The sequence below is a fragment of the Chelonoidis abingdonii genome, chromosome 1 (assembly GCF_003597395.2).
Source record: "Chelonoidis abingdonii isolate Lonesome George chromosome 1, CheloAbing_2.0, whole genome shotgun sequence".
NCBI lineage: Eukaryota > Metazoa > Chordata > Testudines > Testudinidae > Chelonoidis > Chelonoidis abingdonii.
In genome coordinates this window covers 184,213,658-184,239,591 of record NC_133769.1, presented here as the reverse complement: position 1 = coordinate 184,239,591, position 25,934 = coordinate 184,213,658, and the positions used below count along the sequence as shown (strand labels likewise).

The window sequence follows — 25,934 nt, the reverse complement described above, 5'->3', positions numbered from 1 at the left end:
TGAGAGAATTCTGTGTCCATGTCCTCATCACTCTCGTCGCCGCGCTGCCGTAGCCGCCGCCTCCTCCTCGCCTGGCTTTGCAGGTCCTGGTTCAGCACAGACTGCACTAGAATGCGCAAGGTGTTTACAACGTCCACGATTGCGGTATTGATCTGAGCAGGGTCCATGCTTGACATGGTATAGCGTCTGCACAGTTCATCCAGGAAAAAAGGAGCGAAATGGTTGTCTGCTGCTTTCAGGGAGGGAGGGGTGAGGCTGTACCCAGAACCACTCGCAACAATGATTTTTGCCCCATCAGGCACTGGGCTTTCAACCCAGAATTCCAAGGGGCAGGGGAGACTGTGGAAACTATGGGATAGCTAGGGATAGCTACCCACAGTGCAACGCTCCAGAAATCGACGCTAGCCTTGGACATGGACGCACACCGCTGAATTAATGTGCTTAGTGTGGCTGTGTGCACTCGACTTTATACAATCTGTTTTACAAAACCAGTTTATGTAAAAATCGGAATAATCCCGTAGTGTAGACGTACCCTAAGTCACCATTACAATGGCAGATGTAGGGTCAGAAATTTGCTTCTGGCATGTTAGAAATAAACAAATTCTTGCATATATAATATCATGAAGATATTTTTCAAAAACAACCTTTGGAATGAGATACAGAATGATACGAATTAGATTCACAATAACTGTTCTAAGCCATTTCAGGAGGAACAGGAACTTCTAAATATAATTATGACATACCTTATGTATTACCACCTATCTCCTGTGTGCCTCAGATAAATATTCCACACAAACACTTAATCTTAACTGCACTGCTATTAGAACTATCATCAAGTAAGCATGACGATCTAATACCCTCTATCTTCCAACTCTCACACTCCTGAAAATGTGGAGGATGAGATAGGTTTGAAAAAGTTAACATTAATACAGATCCTAGCATATCAGAGATGTGGAGGGACCCTTCAGAATACTGCAGGTATTTTCCTCCCCTAGAAAAAAAGCTCAGTACTGTCTTTGGCCTATCATTATCTATCTTGCCAGAATCTGACAACTTTAACCCGTTAACAGCCTCTCCTAAAAAATGGGATTTGTTGCCAAATGTGGATTCCCTAACTCTTCAAATCGTATTTGAAGACCCTTCTCCCAACCCCCCTTCATTAACACAAAATAGATTAAAACTAAAATATGTATATATTTGTATAATATTCATTAGAGGGCCCCCTGGTTTCTCCATAAAGACAATTTGCTCCAAAACCCACTCATCCCCACTTAACACACAGTACTGTACACCAGAAGAGTAGTAAGGTAAGTCATGCAAGAGATCTTTTGTATTTTATATTACATCTGAAGCTATAGAATCAGAAATTAGGTTCATAAGTCACAGGAAACCTAGATTCCTTCATTGTTAAACTTGTCCTTAGTAGAGAGACCTAAAATAATTTTAATACAGGGTGCGCTGATAGTGACTCCTATATTTAGGTTGCCTAAATGATCAGAGATTCCATAATCAAAGATGGACTTTTAGGGGGACACTCCCAACACTTTTCTTGCAGGAAACTTTTGAAATTCAGTAGGCACAAAGTCCTGGGGCAAGAGACATACTGTGAGTAGTCTATTACAGTCAATTCTGGTGTGACAGTTATTTCTTACAACCACCATCTCCCTTCTCCGAGTTGAGTTGCTCAAGAAAATTGGCAACCTGCCAAAACAACATCCCAACAGGTATATTCTAAGATACTGGGCTCATGCTGTCACCACAGCAGCAGGAGCACACACTATAGTGGCAACTGCAAGAGCATCTGTAGCAGCAGCAGCAGACAGGGTGAACGAGTGCAATCCTTACCCCATCCCCTCCCAGACCTCACACATGACCCTGGTAACCTGTTTCCTTCCCATTTTCTGGCCACAAGTGAGCAGGACTTGGTTTTCGTTTCACGCAAAAGATGGCACCTCCAATAGTGCACCGTCCTGTCATGATGCCAGGGCATCAGTTTAGTACCAGCCTGCTACCATGATGTCTTGCAGTATCTACATGGAAACTTTTCTAGGAGCATCTAAGGTCTGACTTGGTATAGACTTACTGATCTTACGAGAGCTGATCACTACACTCCAAGGCAGGGGTTGGCAACCTCTGGCACGTGGCTTGCCAGGGTAAGCACCCTGGCGGGCAGAGCCAGTTTGTTCACCTGCCACATCAGCAGGTTCGGCCAACCGCAGCTCCCGCTGGCTGCGGTTCGCCACTCCAGGCTAATGGGGGCGGCGGGAAGTGGCACAGATGAGGGATGTGCTGGTCGCGGCTTCCCACCACCCCCGTTGGCCTGGGATGGTGGACCGCAGCCAGTGGGAGCCGCGATCAGGCCAGTTTGTTTACCTATCATGTCGGCAGATTTGGCCAGCCCACCAGGGTGCTTACCCTGGTGAGCCACATGCCAGAGGTTGCCAACCTCTGGTCTAGGGATTCCCAGTCAGCAGTGGTCAGCCCCAACAGCATCTAGTAGTGTCAAAAGTTAAACCTGTTTAATTTGTTGTAGGTGGCTTCAACACAACCCCCATTTGGCTGATCTTGTTTGGTTTAAATGAAATGGGGGACAGTCCAAAATGGAGTATAGAGTTCTACTACTAAAGGAGCCAATATGTTGCTAAAAATTATAAACAAGTAAATAGAGTAGGTCTATATTTCTTAGGTATTTCTAATAATAGCTACTGAGTGCATTCAGCACAAACTATTTAAGCACACTCCTCCTTCTGCAGGTAGCCCTTAACATTACTAAAGGTTATGTATTTGGGCCTATGGAACCCTTAAACTATTTGATTGCATTAAAGATCTGAAATTGGCTTAGTGAAAAAAAATACATCTTAACAAGTATCTTAAAACAAATACCAAATGTAGATACTAAGTAGCCAGATCACAACTGTTCCAAGATTAAGTATTAAAGCTGCATACTGTGGAGAGTCAATATTTCTTTGGGTAGAAAGCAAGAAATGAAAAGAAGCATAAGAGGGTGGGGGAAGTGTTTTGCTAGCACTTCTCTCTGAAGCTGACCTTCTCCGAGAAAACTTATGTTATTTGTTCCCTGAGCTGTATATGATTAGTTCCTTCATCATACACAGACAAATTAGGAAGGCTACTGCGGTGCCCAGAAATCTGTTAAAGTAAAAGTTAATGATAAAATTGAGTTCCTTTTGTGTTTGATTTTCATCTATCTGCATTCAATTATAAACGAGCTATCAAAGAAAGCTGCCCATTAGTAGTTAGTTCATGACGACTTCAAAAAACAATCCCTAAACCACCACTGATATTTTACTGACAGCCTCCTAATCTCTGCAGGTTTTTGGTAAAAGCTACATTACACAGGCTTGTCATCAATCCTGACTGTTGCCATTATAACTCAAAAGAGAAGCACTACTCAGAATCACTTACATTAAGCTAGATTTAAAGCATATACAGGTAGGATTTAAAACACTATATATTACTATTTCATGCACAGATCTAGCACCATCATCTACAGTGCAAAATGTCAGATAAATTTGTTATGAATACATAAAACTAACTCATTTCAGCAATCAAAAATCTACTGTCATTTATATAAAACTGAACTGATTTTCTTTCCCCACTGCATCCCATCCAAACCACAGGTGTTCAGATGCTCCAGGGCCTTGATAGGGCCTCTATACTTTCCATTCCGTGTTCCAGGACAGCAAACAGCTCAGAATCCCTGAGCCCCTATACATTAAGAGTGCTGAATGCAGTACCTGCTCTGATTAAGTTCTGTGAAAAGTTTTTAGAACTCCATCAGTCTTAAAATTGGAGGCCATCTTATTAGGTTTCTCATTAATTTCTATGTTTCCATATGGCTATAAATAATTGCTTATTTCTTTTCACATGGCAGATAGCATATAAAGAGTAACAAATACTCTCTCTATATAGAAAAGATTTAATTTTTATTTTTATATATATATATATATTTTTTTTTACTAGTATTGACCCCGTGGCTGCAACAGGATCTGAACAGGTCAGCCCTTAAACCTACAAGAATGCTGTGGCAGGACTGGAGTCTTAGGGAGTACAATAAAAATACGTTTGACAAATTTTACAGCTTCTCAAGAACTGATTTTTTAATGATTACAGCTGTTCTCAAAGTTGGGTCTGTGGCCCCAATAATCAACTCCTCCCCTCCTTCCCAGAGCCTCCTGCATGCTGCAGAACAGCTGTTCAGCAGCATGCAGCAGGCGCTGGGAGGGAGGGGGAGGAGCAGGGATGGGGCGTGCTTGGGGGAGGGGGCAGGAAGAGGAGGGATGGGGTTGAGTGGGGCAGGAAGAGGGTGTGGGGTGGGGCCTTGAGGGAAGGGGAGGAGTGGGAGAGTTGCCTGTTGCTGAGCACCGCTGGAGAAAATGAGAAGCCGGTTTGGGGGTCTGGGGAAAAAAAAAAGTTTAAATTAAAATGTGGGTCCTCTGGTTGCACAAGCCACTTGGACAGAAGGAATATTTTAGCCATTGCTTCAGTAGTGTGTGCACTTGACCATTTAACTTCCAAATAGTGCTATTTATGGAATAAGTAGGAAGCAGCAGAAAAAGAAAATGTTCTAATCATAACTGCATTTTGTGTTTTGTACAATATTTGAGAGATCAAAGGGGAATTCTTCTGAATGGGTGGTAGGCTTTAGTATGGAGACTTGCTCAGAAGTTCAAGCAACCAGTAAGGTGCCCCACAGAGAACACAAACAGCTAAGGGAATGCTGAAAGGGATGCCTATTGTTTGTATTTCAAGTCTCATTGTTTACCGTGTTAGCCCCTTAGCAATAGTGTTGAGATTCAGAAGAGCACTGGGGTATTGAGAGTGAGTGGCTGAAGTTTAGCGTCCCCTATGTGCTTTTGCAGAAACCCATGAATTATTTCATCTTTGTTTTTAAGAATTTTCTGTGTTAACTGCAATAACTCACAACAGAGGTACTGTGAATCAAGTTTTCACGAAAACAATGGAAAAAATAATATGCTGGATATACATTTAACTAACCAATCTACAAAATAACCAACTATACATAAATCTTTAATGAATGCTACAGTGGAAACGGAACTCAAAGTGCAACAGTAACAACAATTTAGGGGTGGGAACGTTTAAAGTTATGGCAAGTGTATGCCTTGCCTCTGGCTATTCTAGTCCCCAGGGATTCTGCAGTTGAATGTTGCAGCTCAAAATCTACTCCTGGGGAAATTCTGTGCCAAAAAATTAAAAATTCTGCATAATTCTGCATATATTTTGTCACAATAGTGCAACATAATCCAGCTAGTTTAAATTATTTTGGTAATTTAAACTACAGTACAATGGATGGAGAATGGGAGTGGGGAGCATTGGAAGACATCCCCAACCCACCTCTGTAATAGTAACGTAGCTAGTACTAGTTCTTTAGTTCTAGTTATTAGTCAACAAATACATGCAGCTATATGCTCAGTGTTACATCATAGGCAACTGAAGAGCAAGTGAGGGCTCATAGAGCACATTTTGATAGGTCCCAAAACTTAGACCAGTTCTAATCACTAAAGCACCATAAGCATTTATAAGGCCACACTGTCCTTTACAATAAAGCTTCTTTACACCATTTTGGCAATGTAAAGGAACCTAAAAAAAATGTACTGCTGTTTTATGCTCCTGGGGGAATTCACTAAAAACAATGGGAACAATTCACTAAGCAGGCAGGCTGCTACATTCTCCTCTGCCTGAGGGAATCGACTGCTCCACGCCTACCTCTTCAGAAATACCCCAAAGCCCTGCCCCTCCATGCTGAGCATGCTGCAATAGCAAGTGAGAGGGACAGAGTGTCTCTCTCTCACACACACACCTACCTACCTCTCCCCATCCCCACCCCCCAGGCAGGGGATTACATCTCTACTGGCTTCTCTGAGTGCTCAAACCAACCTGTCTGCACTGCCAGGGAGTGCGTGTGTGACCCTTCTTGTGGCTTCCTTTTGCTTCTGCATCAGAAGTCATTTTTCTGAGGGTAAGCAAAGAAATCTGCGGGGGGGGGTGGGGGGGATGAATTCTGCACATGTGCAGTGATGCAGAATTCTGCCAGGAGTAAAAATTATCAGAGCTCAAAAGAGCTGGACTTCCAGATGTAAGTATTCTCAGTACTCAGAGATTCAACATAATAGGTAAATGGGAGTCAATGGAAGCACTGCTGAGAGGATTTGGCAGTACAGGGCTGCTGCTTGTCCCAGAAGCCAGCATTGTCCAATGGCTGAAGGACAAGAATGGACCCCAAGTTACGGGATTACAGAGTCTGCAGGGCTAGAAGCAGCACATTTTGGAGGAAGGAATTCTGTCTCAGGACAGCATTAATGTACTGCTTCTGCTTCTATCTTTTTCCATGCTCTTCTTTGCTATGATGATACTGTCCTTAGCCACAACCATTGTATTCTTGGCCACTGCTACTCTCTCAGACAGCTGCATTTCTTTCTCTTTCTGGGTCTTCATGTACAGTCTGCACTTCTCAGCCTGTCTACTTTTCCTCTGTAACTCAGCCATAAGTTCTACAAACATGTAGTTGCAAGTCTTCCTTTTTTTCTGGTTTGGCAGCAGACAGAGGCCCTTCCCTTGATATTCTGGCTGTTGCAGGAGCTATGACCATAGAATTGGAGGCAGGGGAGTGAAGGTCACTTGTTCATATCCCAAACAAATCACGATTGCTTTTTTTCTACATATATATATGTGACCGTACCTCCATGAGAGAGACTTTCCATTATTTGGGGGGAAGCTCAGATATGGTAAGTAAGTGATCAGTGTGCACAGAGGGTGCTAGGTGCATTTGGATTTCAGTCTACTATATCTGCTTTCGTGGTGTTAGGGGTGGGGTGATTGGAGCTAGGTCACCTGTTTGTTCTGCACTGGAGACCTTCCTATGGCATAGAAGGTGCAAAGGGAGGGTTGGGGGTGGCCCCCAGGGCAAGCTGTATAATAATCCCCTCCACATTCCCTTTAGGCTGTCCACACTCTCAATAATATTATGCTGAGGCCAGTGACTAGGGAATGGTCTTATTTAGAAAGTCAAAAGAACAGACCGGCAAGATGCACTGCAAGTTATTCACAAGGTGCACTGAAGTAGTGGAAGAGGCCTTCAAGCTATATCTGGGGGAATGGACATGTGGCTATTCTCTATAATGTGTAAAAACAATATTGATCAATTTCTCAATCTTAAGTTCTAGCTCCCACAGACGTGGAGAAAGTGCAGCAAAAAATAGATAGGTTCCTGCAGTGATTGCCAGCTGGAACACACAGTATGCAGTATTTGTACCTCAGTGGGTGCAGTACTGTTTGTGCCTTGACTGAGCATGGAATGTGCACTCACACCTCAAGTAAACTATGAAAACTAACCATATTTCTTCTTCCGCTATCACTGCCTCAATAAACACAGGCATTTTTCACAAATTAAAGCTTTTTGTATTCAAATCTGCCTCAGGAGCGGGGTAGAGTTGGGCAGGGTACAGAGTGCAACTGTGCCATCGTTGTAGGCATCATTTTGTAACAGCAGAGAACCAGGGGAGGAAGAGAAAGCAGGTGCTACTAGTTTATATCCGCTGACAACAATAGTAATAAATTGTAAAGATAGGTACTTACCTGCCAAAGTTCCCTCCAGCAGATATGACTGTCTAGTCCAGGCCTGGGTTTCTAGCTGGGAATTCAGCTCAGCCAAAGCAGGACAGGGAATCAGTCCATTGTAGCAGGATAGGACTGTCATTAGAATCTTGAGTACAAAAAGAATTCTGGCTGGCAGGAGGCAGCTCCTCTCCAGCATCCTTGTGCTCATCCCCTGATGAGTCAAGCCAATCATCCTCAACGTGGGGACAATGGCATGGGCAACAAGCTCTGAATACTGCCTGGGACAGATCATGCCATAACTGTGTAGATTCCTGTCTAGTTCATCAAAAAATGTTCACATATCTCCTGCCCAATTGGCTCTTTTTATCCCTCGATGTAATATACTTTCTTCTGAGGCACTTGCTGTTTATCAGGCACTGACTGACATCCCAATCACAACTCCCCACGTGCATCCACTTTGCAATGTCCACAAAAAGGTCTTTATTCTCATGTATGGCCACAAGAGTCTCCAGAAACAATGCTTCTTCCCAGACAGCAATGAGATCCAAAGTATCACCACAGACACCAGGCTGCTCCATGAGATGCATTGTGGACCTTCAGGACTGCAACTGCAATTGTGGCTGTATTGCCACAGTAATGATGCACTGGGATCCAGGAGCAAATAAGCAAAATTTGGGTTTGTACCAACTTTGAAAAAGGGGAGAGTGCCATCCTGAAAACCTGACACCACGGCAGGGAGGGCGTACAAGTAAAGAGAGATCAGCACTGTGGGAGAGCCATTAGAAGCATTCAAGACATGGTACACAGCAGTTGTGTGTACAGGAACAAAAGATTGAATTAATGCAATTCGAAGCAAGCACAGTCCGCTTTGCAAAAGGACACTAGAGTTCCTGATAAATGTGGAGTTGATGCACCACTTAACTGTGCACTACCTATATGCAAGTATTTTCAAAGTGAATTAACTCGATTTGATCTGATTTTAAAAACCCTGTAGACAAGCCCTAAGTGCACTCTTCTCCAGGAGGTCACTTCATTTTGTGAATGGATATTATGTAAATTTGTAAAGGAACTTAGCCTCAACTGTGTTATGAAGGTAAGTCCCTTGGGAACAGAAGTATAAGAAATTCTATCAAGGTGTTTTTGTTTTGGTTTTTTATTACCCACTTTCTGCAGTGTTTAAGTTTTCTAGGCAGTCTTCTCATTATTAAAGAAGATAAAGTACTACTACTGAAACCAGCCACATTTGTGGCCTTTGTTTCTCATTTATTTTCATATGAAAATATTCTCTGACCTGTTCTAAGTCAGTGTCATTATCCACCCCTCCATCCTCTTCTCATTCTGATTTTTAAAATTACTAAAAAATAGAAGCTGATTGACCTTGCCACTATTTCAAAACTCATGCACCACCATGCAAGAAATAATAGTTTGCTAGCTCCCTTCAGGATCAGGGCCCCATCTTCCCAGATTATACGTTCTTTTCTTAAACTCCTTCAAGCACAGATTAAACAAGTTAGTGTTACAACCAAGTTTGGCAGCAAAGAATCCTGTGGCACCTTATAGACTAAAAGACGTTTTGGAGCATGAGCTTTCGTGGGTGAATACCCACTTCGTCAGATGCATCAAAACGTCTGTTAGTCTATAAGGTGCCACAGGATTCCTTGATGCTTTTACAGATCCAGACTAACACGGCTACCCCTCTGAGTCTTGGTAACCAAGTTCGGGTAGCTGGGACAAGGATAGGAGGAATAAGATCTCATTGATTATAGACATGAGTACATCTTAATAGCTCCAAATCAAGATTTTTAAGATGAATACATATCAGCATTCTTCACGAATCCTCCACTTGCCCTCAATCTAGCTGCCAACTATAAAACATATGAGCAGTTGTAAAATCAGCCCTTAAAAGGTAAAAGGTAAGTGTGCTCAGTGGTTTTGAAGATAACATAATAAAGTTAAACTTGAAAGAACTTAATAAGCAGTAATTACAAGGAGAAAGTACATTTAAGATTTTTATACTGAAAAAATATTCAGTTACATTATTTAAACTCATACATTATTAAGCCATAGCCATATCTTTGATTTGTATACAGCTATTTCATTCTCCTCTTCTCTTTTCTGGCCCCTATACAAAAAAAGTTTCTTCACAACCTAATATTTCTACTTCTGCAGTGTGTTATAATTTATAACAGTCTGTATTTGTTAGCACGGATAAGTTTTATTTTAGATATCACAAAGGAACGTAAATTCTGAATATGCATTCTTCATGTATTTTATCCATTAGCTAATCTATCTGGGTTTTTTTTTTTTTCTAAAGCTCACAGCTTTATGCGAAAATTGAGCATTTTTTTAAAATTAATTTTGTTGCCAGCTATCATGACATCAAACCAATTTTAGAGAGAACATATTAAAAGTTGTCTCTTTATTAAAGTGTGAACTTTAAAAAGAATATCTAGAGAAGTGAGATGTCAAAGAGTAAACAGCAAAAATTTCATTTCTGACTGGATAATCCACTACTTCTAGGGTCACAAGGTCACCAGCTACACGTTCCTAAGTGAAAATAAGCAATGTTGTGTGGAAGAGAGAGGAGAACAAAAGAAAACAGTGATTAAAAAGGACATTTCTAAATAGAAAATTAGCATGTATTCTTTTAGTGTTCATTATTTTTCTGATTTGTACTCTTTTTTGTACTTTTTTAGAAAGCTGGCATTTCCCCTCATGTGCTTATTTGGTTTCGGCTGCTCTGATTGGCTATCGATAAAGTCCCAAACTACACTTGCAATACGTTCTCAAATATTTCAGTGACTGAAATCTTAGTTTTACTTGGGAAACCTGAACATACGTCTGGAAGCAGATAGTTGTCTCTACGTATAGGTGCATTTTTAAAATGGAAATGGTATGAAACTTCCTGTGGGATCAGCTAAATGCAGCTTCCTAATATTTTTTGGTAAAAAAAAAAAAAGTTGCTTTGTAAATAAATTCTGATTGGATATCCTGAGTTAAACACCTTATGACTATGGCAAGTTTTCCTATATTTTTCTGTATTTAAATTAATGCTTTGGATGGCTTACAGGGACCTGGTGACCATTGATAGGCTATGTTTTTAATCGCACTCTTAAGCAATAGAATACCAATTGACATTTAATAAATATTTTGGATGTTTTCTGTGTTGTACTTGAAATCGAAGTGTATATTATTTTTTATTACTAATATTTGCACTGTAAAAATATGATAAAGAAATAGTATTTTTCAATTCAACTCATAGAAGTACTGTAGTGCAATCTTAGTCACGAAAGTGTAACTTACAAATGTTGACTTTTTTTTTTGTGTTAAATAACCACACTCAGAAACAAACCAATGTAAAATGTCAGAGCCTACAAGTCCGTTATCTTATTTACAATGTTACCATAAAGTGAACAGGTATTTGCATGGCACTTCTGTAGCCAGCATTTTAAGGTATTTATGTGCCAGATATACTAGATAAATGCTTTGGCTACCATTCCAGAGCACATGCTTCCATGCTGATGATGCTTATTAATTAAATGTGTGACTCAACTCCTTGGGGGGGAGAACCTGCTCTGTTTTATTCACATTCTGCCATATATTTCATGTTATAGCAGTCTTGGATAACGACTTAGCACATGCTGTTCATTTTCAGACTATTTGCATTTTATCATATCTGCAATGAAAATAAAGTACCAATGTGAGATTTCTAAAGATAGTTACAACACTCGACCCAAGGTTTAAGAATCTGAAGTGCCTTCTAAAACCTAAGATACACGAAGTGTGGAGCATGCTTTCAGAAGTCATACAAGAGTAACACTCCTATGCAGAAACTACAGAATCTGAAGCACCGAAAAAAGAAAGTCAACCTTCTGGGTGGCATCTGACTCAGATAATGAAAATGAACATGCGTTGGTCTGCATTGCTTTGGATTATTATTGAGCAGAACCTGTCATCAGAATGGACGCATGTTCCCTGGAGTGGCGGTTGAAGCATGAAGGGACATACGAATCTTTACCACATCTGGTACATAAGTATCTTGCGACTCCGACTACAACAGTGTCATGAGAACACCTGTTCTCACTCTCAGGTGACACTGTAAACAAGAAGTGGGCAGCATTATATCTCCTGCAAATGCAAACAAACTTGGTTGTCTGAGCGATTAGCTGAACAAGGAGGAGGGCTGAGTGGATTTGCAGGGTCTAAAATTTAACATTTTTATTTTTGAACGCAGTTTTTTTGGTACATAATTCTACATTTGTACGTTCAACTTTCACGATGAAGAGATTGTACTACAGTACTTCTATTAGGTGAATTGCAAAATTCTATTTCTTTTGGTTTTTTAACAGTGCAAATACTAGTAATAAAAATATAAAGTGAGCAGTGTACAGTTTGTATTCGATGTTGTAATTGAAGATGTTGTATTTAAAAATGTAGAGAACATCCAAAAATATGTAAATAAATGGTGTTCTATTATTGATTAATCGTGCGATTAATTGTGATTAATTTGTTTAATTGCTTGACAGACCATTTGTTTTCCCTTTTTGTTCTCCCAGCCCCTTCTTTTGTCTTGTCTAATGTAGTTTACTTTATCGGTGTCAGGAAAATATTTCTGCAAAACCTGGTGTACACTTGTTACATCAAAAATATTTTACCTTATTAATCTTTAAGATAATTACCTAAAATATTTTCTATATGCCAATACTTTTCTGGATAAAATCAATCTACAACCCAATTTGTGAAAAAACTATTTTCTTCCTCTAAAGTGATATCATTCAGGTATGTAGAACTCTTTGCTATAGAACCATCAGGACTAAAAAGTTTGGTACAATTTCATAGGGTGATCCAGAAGCTCTAATAATTGTAAAGTATTTCAAGTACTGGTGGTTAATAATATAGTTGTATGTTTTCTTCCATCGTCTTATGCCTCAGGGAGCCATTTATGAGGCTGAAAATAAAATGTGATCTGAGACCTCATACTTTTACACTTCCTGGATGATAGAAGTAAAGTGGAAAGACCAGATCTAGCATTCATTACTGCAGTCCCACAAATAGCTCCCTGAAGCAAAATAGTTATGAGCAAAATATTCAGGTTCCAGTGGAGCCTTAATAGTTAAAGGAATTGTACAAAATATAAGCCAGAAAGTTGTATTTTTTTTTTTTTTTTTACGGGTTTTACGAGTTGTAGTCACTTATTTTTCTCTTTTTAATAAATTCTGAGTATCTCTCTCTTTCTCTCTCTCTCTCAAGCGGCTGGATAGCGTAGTGGTTAAGACCCGCCCTTTGATACGAGAGACTGGGGTTCAAATCCCGGTTGGTACCCAACTTCCAAGTAGGGGGGTCCTTGGGCAAAAGACCCTAACGCTTCACTTGCCTACCTCAATATGAGAGTGACAACGAACAAGGAGGAGTCATGCCGGCTCGGACGTCGCCCGGATTAACAAGGTCCGCGCAGATGTTGAGGAACCAGGACAATCTGACGATAAGTGGGCTACTGGAACAAACCATTCAGACCAAACAAACCATTCCAGATGAGACAAGAGAACCTGGAATTGATGGAATGCTACTACACAGTAGACCTAATGAGAGAGGATATATGAAACGTATGAGGGACTATGGATGACAAAAGACCTACATCCACACTTACTGAGAAACAGCTAGTTACCCAACGCTTCAACATAGTAAAGAGGAAGTGCTCTCAAAGCTTGAGATAGACTAATTCCACAACATCCCAGACTCAAGACCTGGAAGAACAAGTGGATGTGCAGCCCACACCTGAAGCTGAAAAAAACTTCACTGCCACCCCCTCCATTGCAGAGCACAGCAGCTGGTATGAGCATAAGATCATGGAGAAACTAGCTGCAGTCAATCCTCAGACCGATTACCAAGGCTCATGGAGAAGTACCATCAGATAGTATTTAGAGGATGCCAATAGAGCCCTCATGACAATCCCTACTACCACCATAACTCAAACGAATGAATTGGTAATGCTATAAGCCTCTTGTAATCCTGGAGAATGCTTGGCTACACGATCAAGAAGAACAACAATATGTACCCACCCTGGAAAATAGAGGTTGAGAGATAAGATCAAAGCGACTCGAGAGAAAAGTTAGTCAGCGGTGGAAACTACAGAAGGGTGTAGAGATTAAGGATAAGACTCGGCTACTGAAAAATACAAAGGACCTGACTTCATCTGAACCCTAGAGACTGCTAAACAAAGGCTCACAGCACTGGGCTTACCAGGCTAAGGAGATCACTAGAGAAACAGCAGGCCAAAAAAGTAAATGCCCTGTCTCCAAAGAACCATCCAAGGTTGTACTCCCAACTGCAGTGCAGCAGCAGAAACTGACAGTACTGGAAGAACATATGGGAGAAAGAGAAGACTCATAAACCAGTGCAAATGGCTGCAGGCCTGAGCACAGCAATCTCCCAGACAGAAACCAGTCACCATCACAGTAGAAGACATCCAGCAGCGGGTAAAGAACATGAAGAGCTGGACAGCGACTGGACCAGACATGATCCACACCTACTGGCTAAAGAAACTAACAGCAGTCTATGAACACCTAGCAGCAGGCTCCTTCCCAAACAAATGGCTAACACAAGGAAGGACAGTGTCTGAATCATGAAAGACCCTGCAAGGGGACAGAACCGGCCAATAACCTGCCTCCCCACAACATGGAAAGTCCTATCAGGCATCATAAGCTGCCAAGCTACAGGACCACATGAGCACAGCTCAAGAAGGGCATTGGAACAACACCAGAGGCTCAAAAACACCAGTTGCTCATATGATAGAGCAGTCGCCCAAGACTCAAGGTCTAGACAGACCAATACTGAGCACAGCCTGGATTGACTACAGGAAAGCCTACGACTCCAATGCCGCACACGTGGATCTGTGAATGTCTGGCGCTATACAAAGTCAACAGGACACTAAGGACTTCCTCAAGAACTCAATGGGACTATGGAAGACAACACTGGAAGTCAACTCAAGGCAGCTTGCACAAGTGGCCATCCAGTGCAGCATATACCAAGGTTGATGCACTGTCCCCGCTGCTGTTCTGCATAGCTTAAAGCCCCTCAACCAGATAATCACAAGGACTGGATACGGGTACAGGTTCAGGAGTGGAACTACCATCAGCCACCTCCTCTACATGGATGACATCAAGCTGTATGCTAAGAATGAATGAGACATCGACTCGCTAATCCACCTGACGCGGATCTACAGTGAGGATATCGGGATGTCATTCGGACTGGAGAAGTGTGGCCGGATGGGTAGTGAAAGAGAAGGAAGTAGTCAAGAACTGATGGGGTGGAACTACTAGCAGACATATAGACCAGCTACAAGTACCTTGGCGTCCCACAGTCACATTGGAAAACCACGATGAGAGGCAAGGAAGACAGCAATATCCAAGTATCACCAAAGGATAAGACAGGTCCTGAAGAGCCAGCTCAGTGGGTAAGAACAAGATCCACGCATCAACAGATACGCCCTGCCAGTCATCAGATACCCTGCCGGTATAGTGAGGCTGGCCAAAGGAGACATGGAGGCTGCGATGTGAAACCTGGAAGCTCCTCACAAATGCACGGAGGTTTCCACCCCAAGTCCAACACCCAGAGACTGATATACAGCCGGAAAGAAGGCGGGCGGGGCTTGAGTGAGCGTCTCAAAGCCACTGTCCTGGATGAAACCCGAACATCCAGGAGTACATCAGTAAGATGGCCCCCAAAGATGAGCTGCTGAGAGAATGCCTGAGGCAGCAGCAGACATGGGAGGAAGGACCAAGCAGAAGAAGAAGTGCCATGGCAAGACAAGACCCCTGCATGGGATGTACCATCGACAGATAGCTGAGGTGGCTGACAATGGAAATCCTACCAGTGCTGGAAGAAGGCTGGACTTAAAAGACAGCACTGAGGCACTGATCATAGCAGCACAGGAACAGGCACTGAGCACCAGACTGTTGAAGCAGGGTCTACCACTACTAGAGAGACCCCAAAGGTGCAGACAGGCCTCAGAGACAGTCCAACACATAGTGGCAGGATGAATACAGGCAGGAATCCATCTAACGGCACAACCAAGTGGCTGCATTGTGTACAGGAACATCTGCACCAGTATGGGCTAGACCCTCCCAAGACCAGATGGGAGATCCACAAAGTTAAATGCTAGCAAGATTCTGTGGGACTTCCAGATCCAGACGGAAGGCAGGTACTGGCCAATCAAAACAGACATTCGTCGTGAGCAGAAGACAGCGGTGGTGATAGATATAGCAGTGCCAAGTGACAGCAACATCAGGAAGAAGGAATATGAGAAGCTGGAGAAGTTCCAGGGCCTGAAAGAGGAACTAGAGAGGATGTGGAAAGTGAAGGCCAAAGTGGTCCCAGTGGTGGTAGGAGCACTCGGGGCTGTGACTCCTAACCTGGGTGAGTGGCTCCAACAGAACCCAGGAACAACATCAGAGCTCTCTGTCCAGAAGAGTGCAGTGCTAGGAACAGCTAAGATACTGCGCAGAACCCTCAAATCCCAGGCCTCTGGTAGAGGACCAGAGGTTGAGGAAGACACATACCACCCATAGTGGTGAGAGGGGAATTTTTATTTTTTCTCTACTCAACATAAACAAACCTCAATCTTATTGGATTTCAAAAATCCAAAACCACACAAAACATTATATACTCATTCAGGACAGTTTGTACAGGCAAGCACATCACTAAATGTGCTTGTCTCAGTTTTCTAATACAAATTATTAAAAAATTAAAATGTCTTCACTTAAAATCTAAACTCTAAACTATACATTCAAAGTTGATCAGAAAAATTCAAGAACCTTTAATTTTGATCCATGGGGCACAGGCGAGAATCCATCTTGTCCAGGTGGGATGATCAGTTCCCATTTCCCATAATCCATTTTCTTATATGGATGAGAAAATGGATTCCAGTCATCTGCAATAGATGAAGAGTATTACTGAGATTCATCCTATTCAAATGTACTAAAATATACATTTACTTTTATTGTCTGAAAGCAATCTTACTGAAAGTGAGTACTGAAAAACATTGTTTTTTTTACTTTTGACACTACTGCATAACACTGGATCAGCTTCAGTTAACAGAATTATCAGTTCTTAAGAGAGACCAGATTCCAATATTAACTCAGCATATAGTTAAAGTTATATTCCTGCTTTAACTTAATTCTGACAAGGAAACTTTATCATCATACATATTTTTCTAATGTTAGCTATTCTGCACTTTAAAATCCACAACTAAATCTGTCCATATAATATCAGGATTGGAAGGGACCTCAGCAGGTCATCTAGTCCAACCCTGTTAAGGAGAATCACTGCTCAAGACAAAATTAGTTTTACTATAAAAACATGATCTTGACCATAGCAGAACCCAAATTTTGCCAGTTTAAACAAAACTATGTGAAATTTAACTTTGTGACACACTATACCTCAAAATAACACCCTGTACCCACCCCATATTCACCACTTACATATGGTTATGATGCATTTTGTACAAAGTAGCCTTGTGATGTATCATTGGAAAAGTCATAATCTGTTGAACATTACTGTGCTGTTGAAAATGTATGTATCATAATTGTACATGAAGTTATGAGATTTTGCTCTACGTTTGTTACTGAAACATGTAGTGAGCCTGGGAAATGCCCACAGACAGGAGCAGCTCCAGGCACCAGTGCAGCAAGCGCGTGAGAGCGGCAGTCAGGCTGTCTTCGGTGGCGTTTCTGGGGGAGGTCCACTAGTCCCGCAAATTTGGCGGCAATTCGCCGACCAGTACGCCAAACACGCAGGACCGGCAGATCCACATGGCCTGCCGATTTCTTGCAGGCAAGCCGCCGAAGGCTGCCTGACTGCCATGCTCAGGGTGGCAAAAAACAGAGCCGCCCCTGCCCACTGACTAGTTCCCTAGAAATAACAAAGAAACTAAACACAAGCATTCCATGTCAAGCCTCACTTATACAGAAGGTGCAAGCAAGAATGTGAGATTTATATGAAGGACTAAGTGTGAAGCACATAAGTAATGAGGGCTGCCTAGCCTCAGGATAGAGCATGGATTCTTCCAGCATCTGAAGAGTATAAAATAAGGGACAGTGAAATCATCAGATCACCTCTCCTCCCCCACTGATACTGAAGACAACAAGATCATTTGGGAGACAAACATTGAACTGGGGGAAGCAGTCCTAACTGGAAAACTTTCCCGTTAGCATAGACTACTGTACAATTTTGGGTAATAGAAACTGTCATAAACAGAAAGTTAAGGGTTAATGCCTCTTACCTGTAAAGGGTTAAGAAGTTCACCTAGCCTAGCTGACACCTGACCAGAGGAACCAGTGAGGGAACAAGATGTTTCAGAAGGAAGGAGGGAAGTTTTCCTTTGTTTAGAGTTTCAGTTTCAGCCGGACTGAAAAAGATCAAGGAACCAGCCTCTTATCAAAGTAAGAAGTTTTAGAAAGGGATAAATAGGTTTATGTTTATTTTCTTTGTAACTTGTCTTGGTACCATTAAGGGAATCATCAAATTTGGGTATTTTGTGTGTATTAAGATTTTTGCCCAGGGGAACATCTTTTGAATCTGTTGTCTGTGAGAGTAGCTGGTATGCTACTCTCTCCCAGAAGGGTTTTCTTTTACTTTACTTTTCTTTAATTAAAAGCCTTTTTCTTAATACCCGATTGATTTTTTCCTTGTTTTAAGATCCAAGGGAGTTGGATCTGGATCCACCAGGAGTTGGTGGGAGAAAGAAGGGGGATGGTTAATTTCTCCTTGTTTTAAGACCCAAGGGGTTTGGATCTGTGTTCACCAGGAAATTGGTGAAGTCTCTCAAGGCTACCCAGGGAAAAAAAGTAGTGCTTGGGGGTGGTGGCAGCGATACCAGATCTACGCTGGTAATTACGCTTAGAAGTGCCCATGCAGTTCCCCACATCTGTACCCTAAAGTTCAGAGTGGGAAAGGAATCTTGACAGAAACAGTATTGGCTTAGCCTGGTAAAGCCCAGGAAATAGCTTATTTTATTTTTTTGTAACCAGTCCTGATCTTCTATGCCGATAATCGCTTAAAATCTCTTTGTAGTTAATAAACAATGTTTTATCTAAGCCAGTGCATTTTTTATTTAAGTTTGGAGAATGTACTCAGGTTACAAAGACTAGTTCATATTCATACCCTTTGATGGAATGATGAACTAATTAATGAGCTCACTCTGATAAAGGGGGTCTTGAGCAGTGCAAGCTGCACATTTCTGGGGTGCAAGACTGGAACGAGGGTATCACCCTATATGGAATTCAAGAGTGCGTGGTATAGCATTCTAATAGTTTGCCTGGGGATGACTTGCACAGAGGTTGGGGTAGTAGGTAGAGTGGCAGCTCACATAGCAAAGCATGGTATAGTGCACACAAGATTGGAGGGTTATGGGGGCACAACAATCAAACAGCCCAGATTGTACCCTGACGCATGTCACACATTTACAAAAAATATGCCAGGAAAGCTTGGGGGGGGGAGGGGGGGAAATCAGACAAGGATTTCCAGTTCAAGAATGGAGTTATTTCTCACTCAGGATTTTCCTACTTTTTTGGCTTATACCAAGAAAATCGCTCAAGCATGAAACTATTATTTTTGTGAACCCCAAAGAGGGTAAGCACATGGGACTACCTGAGACATTTGGAAGTTTCGCTATTTAAGGTAGCACATACTTACACAGTAGAGATCTCTGAGGATTCTTAGAGTTCCACTGCCAGAGGGAAAGACCTGCAAAGGCAAGCTAGTTTGGTGGATTGAGCAGAAAGCAGGAAAGCAACTCCTGAATTCCAATGTCCACATAGTAAGGCAGAACAATCTTAATACTGCATTTATATAAACACCTTCCATCTAAAGATCTCAGTTTTCACCCAGTTACTAATAATTGTGGTAACACCCAGCAGCTTCAAATCAGTATAAGGACCCCACTGTGCTAGGTAATGTATAAACTCACAAGGTAAACCAAAGAGCTGCTTTTATATATATATAGCGCGTGTGCGTGACTGGATAGCGTAGTGGTTAAGCGCGCCGTCCTTTGATAGGGGAGACCATCCTTTGATATGAGAGACCGGGGTTCAAATCCCGGTTGGTACCCAACTTTCCAGTAGGGGTCCTTGGGCAAAAGACCCCTAACGCTTCACCTGCCTACCTCAAATATGAGAGTGACACGAACTAGGAGAGTCATGCCAGCTCAGACGTCGCCCGGATTAACAATGTCTGCGCCAGATGTTGAGGAACCAGGACAATCTGACGATAAGTGGGCTACTGGAACAAACCATTCATGGACGAGACGAGACAAGAAAACCTGGAATTGATGGAATGCTACTACAACAGTAGACCTAATGAGAAGGGATATATGAAACGTATGAGGGGACTATGGATGGACAAAAGATCTACATCCACATTTACTGAAAAACAGCTGGCTACCCAATGCTTCAACACAGTAAAGAGGAAGCTGCTCTCACAGCTTGAGATAGACCAACACCACATTACATCCCAGACTCAAGAAGACCTGGAAGAACAAGTGGATGTGCAGCCCACACCTGAAGCGGAAACTTCACTGCCACCCCCTCCATTGCAGAGCACAGCAGCTGATATGAGGCATAAGATCATGGAGAAACTAGCTACAGTCAATCCTCGAGACCGATTACCAAGGCTCAGTGGAGAAGTACCATCAGATAGTATGTTAGAAGATGCCAATAGAGCCCTCATGACAATCCCTACTACCACCATAACTCAAACCAATGAACTGGTATACGCTACAGCCTCTGTAATCCTGGAGATGCTTGGCTACACGATCAAGAAGAACAACAGTATGTACCCACCCTGGAAAATGAGGTTGGAGGATAAGATCAAGGCGACTCGAGAGAAGTTAGTCAGCTGGTGGAACTACAGAAGGGTGTAGAGATTAAGGATAAGACTCGGCTACTGAAAAAATAAGGGCCTGACTCCATCTGAAGCCCTAGAGACTGCTAAACAAAGGCTCACAGCACTGGCTACCAGGCTAAGGAGATACACTAGAGAACAGAGGCCAAAAAAGTAAATGCCCTGTTCTCCAAAGAACCATCCAAGGTGTACTCCCAACTGCAGTGCAACAACACAATAACAGCAGAGCCACCAGCAGCAGAAACTGAACAGTACTGGAAGAACATATGGGAGAAAGAGAAGACTCATAACACCAGTGCAAAGTGGCTGCAGGACCTGAGAACAGAGCACAGCAATCTCCCAGAACAGAAACCAGTCACCATCACAGTAGAAGACATCCAGCAGCGGGTCAAGAACATGAAGAGCTGGACAGCACCTGGACCAGACATGATCCACACCTACTGGCTAAAGAAACTAACAGCAGTGCATGAACGCCTAGCAGCACAGATGAACCAGCTGCTAGCAGCAGGCTCCCACCCAAACTGGCTAACACAAGGAAGGACAGTGCTGATCATGAAAGACCCTGCAAGGGGACCGTCCAGAACCGGCCAATAACCTGCCTCCCCCACAACATGGAAAGTCCTATCAGGCATCATAGCTGCCAAGCTACAGGACCACATGGCCAGTACATGAGCACAGCTCAGAAGGGCATTGGGAACAACACCAGAGGCTCAAAACACCAGTTGCTCATAGATAGAGCAGTCGCCCAAGACTCAAGGTCTAGACAGACCAATCTGAGCACAGCCTGGATTGACTACAGGAAAGCCTACGACTCAATGCCGCACACGTGGATCTGTGAATGTCTGGCGCTATACAAAGTCAACAGGACACTAAGGACCTTCTCAAGAACTCAATGGGACTATGGAAGACAACACTGGAAGTCAACTCAAGGCAGCTTGCACAAGTGGCCATCAAGTGCGGCATATACCAAGGTGATGCACTGTCCCCGCTGCTGTTCTGCATAGGCTTAAACCCCCTCAGCCAGATAATCACAAGGACTGGATACGGGTACAGGTTCAGGAGTGGAACTACCATCAGCCACCTCCTCTACATGGATGACATCAAGCTGTATGCTAAGAATGAATGAGACATCGACTCGCTAATCCACCTGACGCGGATCTACAGTGAGGATATCGGGATGTCATTCGGACTGGAGAAGTGTGGCCGGATGGTAGTGAAGAGAGGGAAGGTAGTCAAGACTGATGGGGTGGAACTACCAGCGGGCCACATAGCAGACATACAGACCAGCTACAAGTACCTTGGCGTCCCACAGTCACATGGAAACACGATGAGGAGGCAAGGAAGACAGCAACATCCAAGTATCACCAAAGGATAAGACAGGTCCTGAAGAGCCAGCTCAGTGGGAAGAACAAGATCCACGCCATCAACAGATACGCCCTGCCGGTCATCAGATACCCTGCCGTATAGTGAGCTGGCCAAAGGAGACACATGGAGGCTGCCGATGTGAAACCCGGAAGCTCCTCACAATGCACGGAGGTTTCCACCCAAGTCCAACACCCAGAGACTGTATACCAGCCGGAAGAAGAAGCGGGCGGGGCTTGGTGAGCGTCAAAGCCACTGTCCTGGATGAAACCCGAACATCCAGGAGTACATCAGTAAGATGGCCCCCAAAGATGAGCTGCTGAGAGAATGCCTGAGGCAGCAGCAGACATGGGAGGAAGACCAAGCAGAAGAAGTGCCATGGCAAGACAAGACCCTGCATGGGATGTACCATCGACAGATAGCTGAGGTGGCTGACATTGGGAATCCTACCAGTGGCTGGAAAGGGCTGGACTTAAAAGACAGCACTGAGGCACTGATCATAGCAGCACAGGAACAGGCACTGAGCACCAGATCCATTGAAGCAGGGGTCTACCACACTAGAGAGGACCCAAGGTGCAGACTGTGCAGAGAGGCCTCAGAGACAGTCCAACACATAGTGGCAGGATGTAAGATGCAGGCAGGAACAGCATACACTGAACGGCACAACCAAGTGGCTGGCATTGTGTACAGGAACATCTGCACAGCGTATGGGCTAGACCCCCAAGACCAGATGGGAGATTCCACAGAAGGTTGTGGAGAATAGCAGGGCTAAGATTCTGTGGGACTTCCAGATCCAGACGGACAGGCAGGTACTGGCCAATCAACCAGACATCGTGGTAATAGACAAGGACCAGAAGACAGCGGTGGTGATAGAGTATTCTCGTATATAGCAGTGCCAAGTGACAGCAACATCAGGAAGAAGAATATGAGAAGCTGGAGAAGTACCAGCCTGAAAGAGGAACTAGAGAGGATGTGGAAAGTGAAGGCCAAAGTGGTCCCAGTGGTGGTAGGAGCACTCGGGGCTGTGACTCCTAACCTGGGTGAGTGGCTCCAACAGACCCCAGGAACAACATCAGAGCTCTCTGTCCAGAAGAGTGCAGTGCTAGGAACAGCTAAGATACTGCGCAGAACCCTCAAATCCCAGGCCTCTGGTAGAGGACCTGAGGTTGAGGAAGACACATACCACCCTTAGGGGTGAGAGGGGAATTTTTATTTTTTTTTAATATATATATTCATGGACAAGACAAGACGAGATGAGACAAGAGATTATATATACATACATACGTACATACATACACACACACACACACACACACACACAGCTTTAAGATCATTTTCATCTACAACTTTGTAGTAAATTATTGCCATTTCAAGGAACTGTTTGAAAATAAACATTCACTATATATTGTTACGTATAAATCTGTTCATGGGCAGGCAAGTGCTCCAAAGTATTCTAACCAGAAAATATTGCCCAAAATATTATGATTAGAAAAAATACAGATATGCAGATACCATTCAAGAAACGCAGTGTCCTAAAACTTCACAATTCAAATGAAGGATTTTCTCCTACTTCATTATAAGTCACTGGCCCCTCACCTCTGCTCCTTCAAATTCCCTCTATTATGCAAGGTCTTTCCAAAGGAAAACAGTTAATTCACTTTCTTGGATGTGGCCAGGAACAGAAATAGGGAAAAAAGTTTATATTGTTAGATAAACTCCTTATAGTGACTGATGCTGCCTCTTATGCTCAGATCGCTCACTGTTGCTAAGGAGCCAGGAAATAAGATCCACAGCTAGTCCTTAACGTGACAATGGATCACAAGGAGAAAAAAAAAAATTGTGGAGGGGGAGGGCGGAGAAAGGGGAAAAAAATATAACAACTGCTGAAGCCTTACTGACCACTTTAGGAAGAGTCAATGAAGTTCACATTTTTTTGTTATTTGTATTACACTAGTACTTAAGAGACTCAGTCATGGACTGGTACCCCCGTTATGTCAGGTACAGTACACATACAGAAAACAATCCCTGCCCTAACAAGTTTTTTCTGAGACTGATGGAACACATGGAAAAAGTAGAACAACATTGATCGGCACGACAGGCAGTGCTCTCAGCACACCAGCTGCCTAGCCATTGTCAAGTTTTTAGTAACTGAGTTTTAAGGAGGGATTTGAAGGACAATAATGAAGCAGCTTGGCCAAGGTTTACAGGGAGCTGCTACCATAAATGAGAAACAATATGGGAGAAGGCTCAAAAGTGCTTGTATGAAAATTTAAACAAGTGGGCAATGAAGGCTGGCTTCATTGCCAGAGTGGAAGCAACATCTTGATAGGCAGGTTGTGAATGTCCTTCAAATGAGTGGTGAAGATATTTCCAGGCTGTTCAGTGCCAAGTACAAGGACAAGCCAACAAAATAGCAAGAAGCCATAACATACATCCGCCTTAAAAATCCAAATTTCTGTTTTCACTTTACCGAGGGTGCCTTTAAAAAGTCAACATCTACATCTGAGATACTGCCCTTCTTTTTTTGGAACAAAGCAGAGAGTAAGTATTGACTTTTATGGTGGCTAGCATATATCTCCATAAAGATGGGGTTTACAAAGGAAACATTTAACAACTGCATACTGATTTTTCTAAGGCGGAATTTATTACGATCAGGACAAAAACTGAGAAAATTGAGAAAAAAATCTTAAGTAAACCCCCTGTCTAGCTTAACCTCACCTCAAAGGTCATAAATCTCAGATTTTCAGAAACGAAGCTTAAATAAAGTCTCTGCTCACCACATCCACCACTCTGAACGGATGTGCTATTGATAGCTGCATTCATGAACTGTTTAGAGTACAAAGGGAAAGTGACTAAATTGCAGACAAACGTAACATTCAGGGCTGTCTCGCCAAAGGAAGAGTCAGATGATGCATCTTTGCATCTCTGAGTTAGAAGGCACTACAGACAGGAGTAACCACCAGGATAAGCCAAACAATTTAATCATATAGTCGAATGCCTTTTAGAAGATAGCACCTGTTTTCAGTATTCCCCTCAAAGAAACATTTCCATCGGAGAGTGGGGATAGAGGGTAGAGGGGATTGTACAAGCATGTAACACTGTTGTACTTGCTCTGAGTGCAATGCCCCACGTTCTCATCTTGATCATTTGGCAGCTGTCTACAGAGCTTAAGAAAGATCCTAACCACTAAGTTTAAACCTAAAATGCTCCACTTTCATTATTACATTGTTATTTTTAACATGGGGGGAGGGGAATATAGATTCTTACTATGTTTGCCTGAGTACAAGCTGAGTTCACATATTGCATAAATTATTTCCCAAACTTATGATAGCTTTGGGTTCCACTGCATTCAGAGTTATGCAAACACACAAGAATACCAAGTATGAAAATTAGATAAAGAATCTAATCCTCAAAAGAAACATCCATTGCAAATACAGGTGATGGAATGAGTTGCAGAAACTCATTGTTTTAATATTCCTTTTTAACCATCAATATGGGGTGGGGGGGAGAAGGAGGTCTCTTTAAATAAACTTATTTTTTTCTTTAAAGACAACTGGAGCAATAGTAAGCGAATTCCGATAATCAATAGTTTATACCTAAACCAAAGTAATTCCATTGCTGTCTTATCGTAAGACCTGTACTCTTATAAATGTATTGGAACAGTTTCTAAATAGAAAAAATGGCTTGTGGCTATAGCATGTGTTCCTTAAGGGTAGGTACAGCAGATAATGAACAGGTCTAGCTGTCCACAATCATACTTCCTTTTATTATGCTAGACGGTTCTGAGACACCTATGCAGACACTCTTATTTCCCTATATTGTAATGTGGTATAGCCATTTAAAAAAGAAAACTACTTTACTATGGAAATATAGACTCAGACTCATAGGTCAGAAGGGACCAATATGATCATCTAGTCTGACCTCCTGCACAAAGCAGGCCACAGAACCCTACCCATCCACTTCTATAACAACCCCTAACCCATGACTGAGTTATTGAAGTCCTCAAAATTGTGGTTTGAAAACCTCAAGCTGCAGAGAATCCACCAGCAAGTGACCCATGCCCCACGCTGCAGAGGAAG

General features: G+C 42.6%; 1 protein-coding gene across 4 annotated transcripts in view; it reads right to left on the bottom strand.

The window, feature by feature from the left end:
• The window catches only part of GBE1 (1,4-alpha-glucan branching enzyme 1), a 330,020-nt gene that overhangs the window by 195,781 nt on the left and 108,305 nt on the right, over positions 1–25,934 (bottom strand). For 3 of the 4 annotated variants that reach the window (XM_075073100.1, XM_075073098.1, XM_075073097.1), the window contains exon 3: positions 16,410–16,525. The exons of the other annotated variant lie outside the window; for it this stretch is intronic. In XM_075073100.1, the coding sequence (XP_074929201.1) occupies positions 16,410–16,525 (116 nt within the window). The remainder of the gene's footprint in view (positions 1–16,409; positions 16,526–25,934) is intronic. 4 annotated transcript variants of the gene reach the window in all.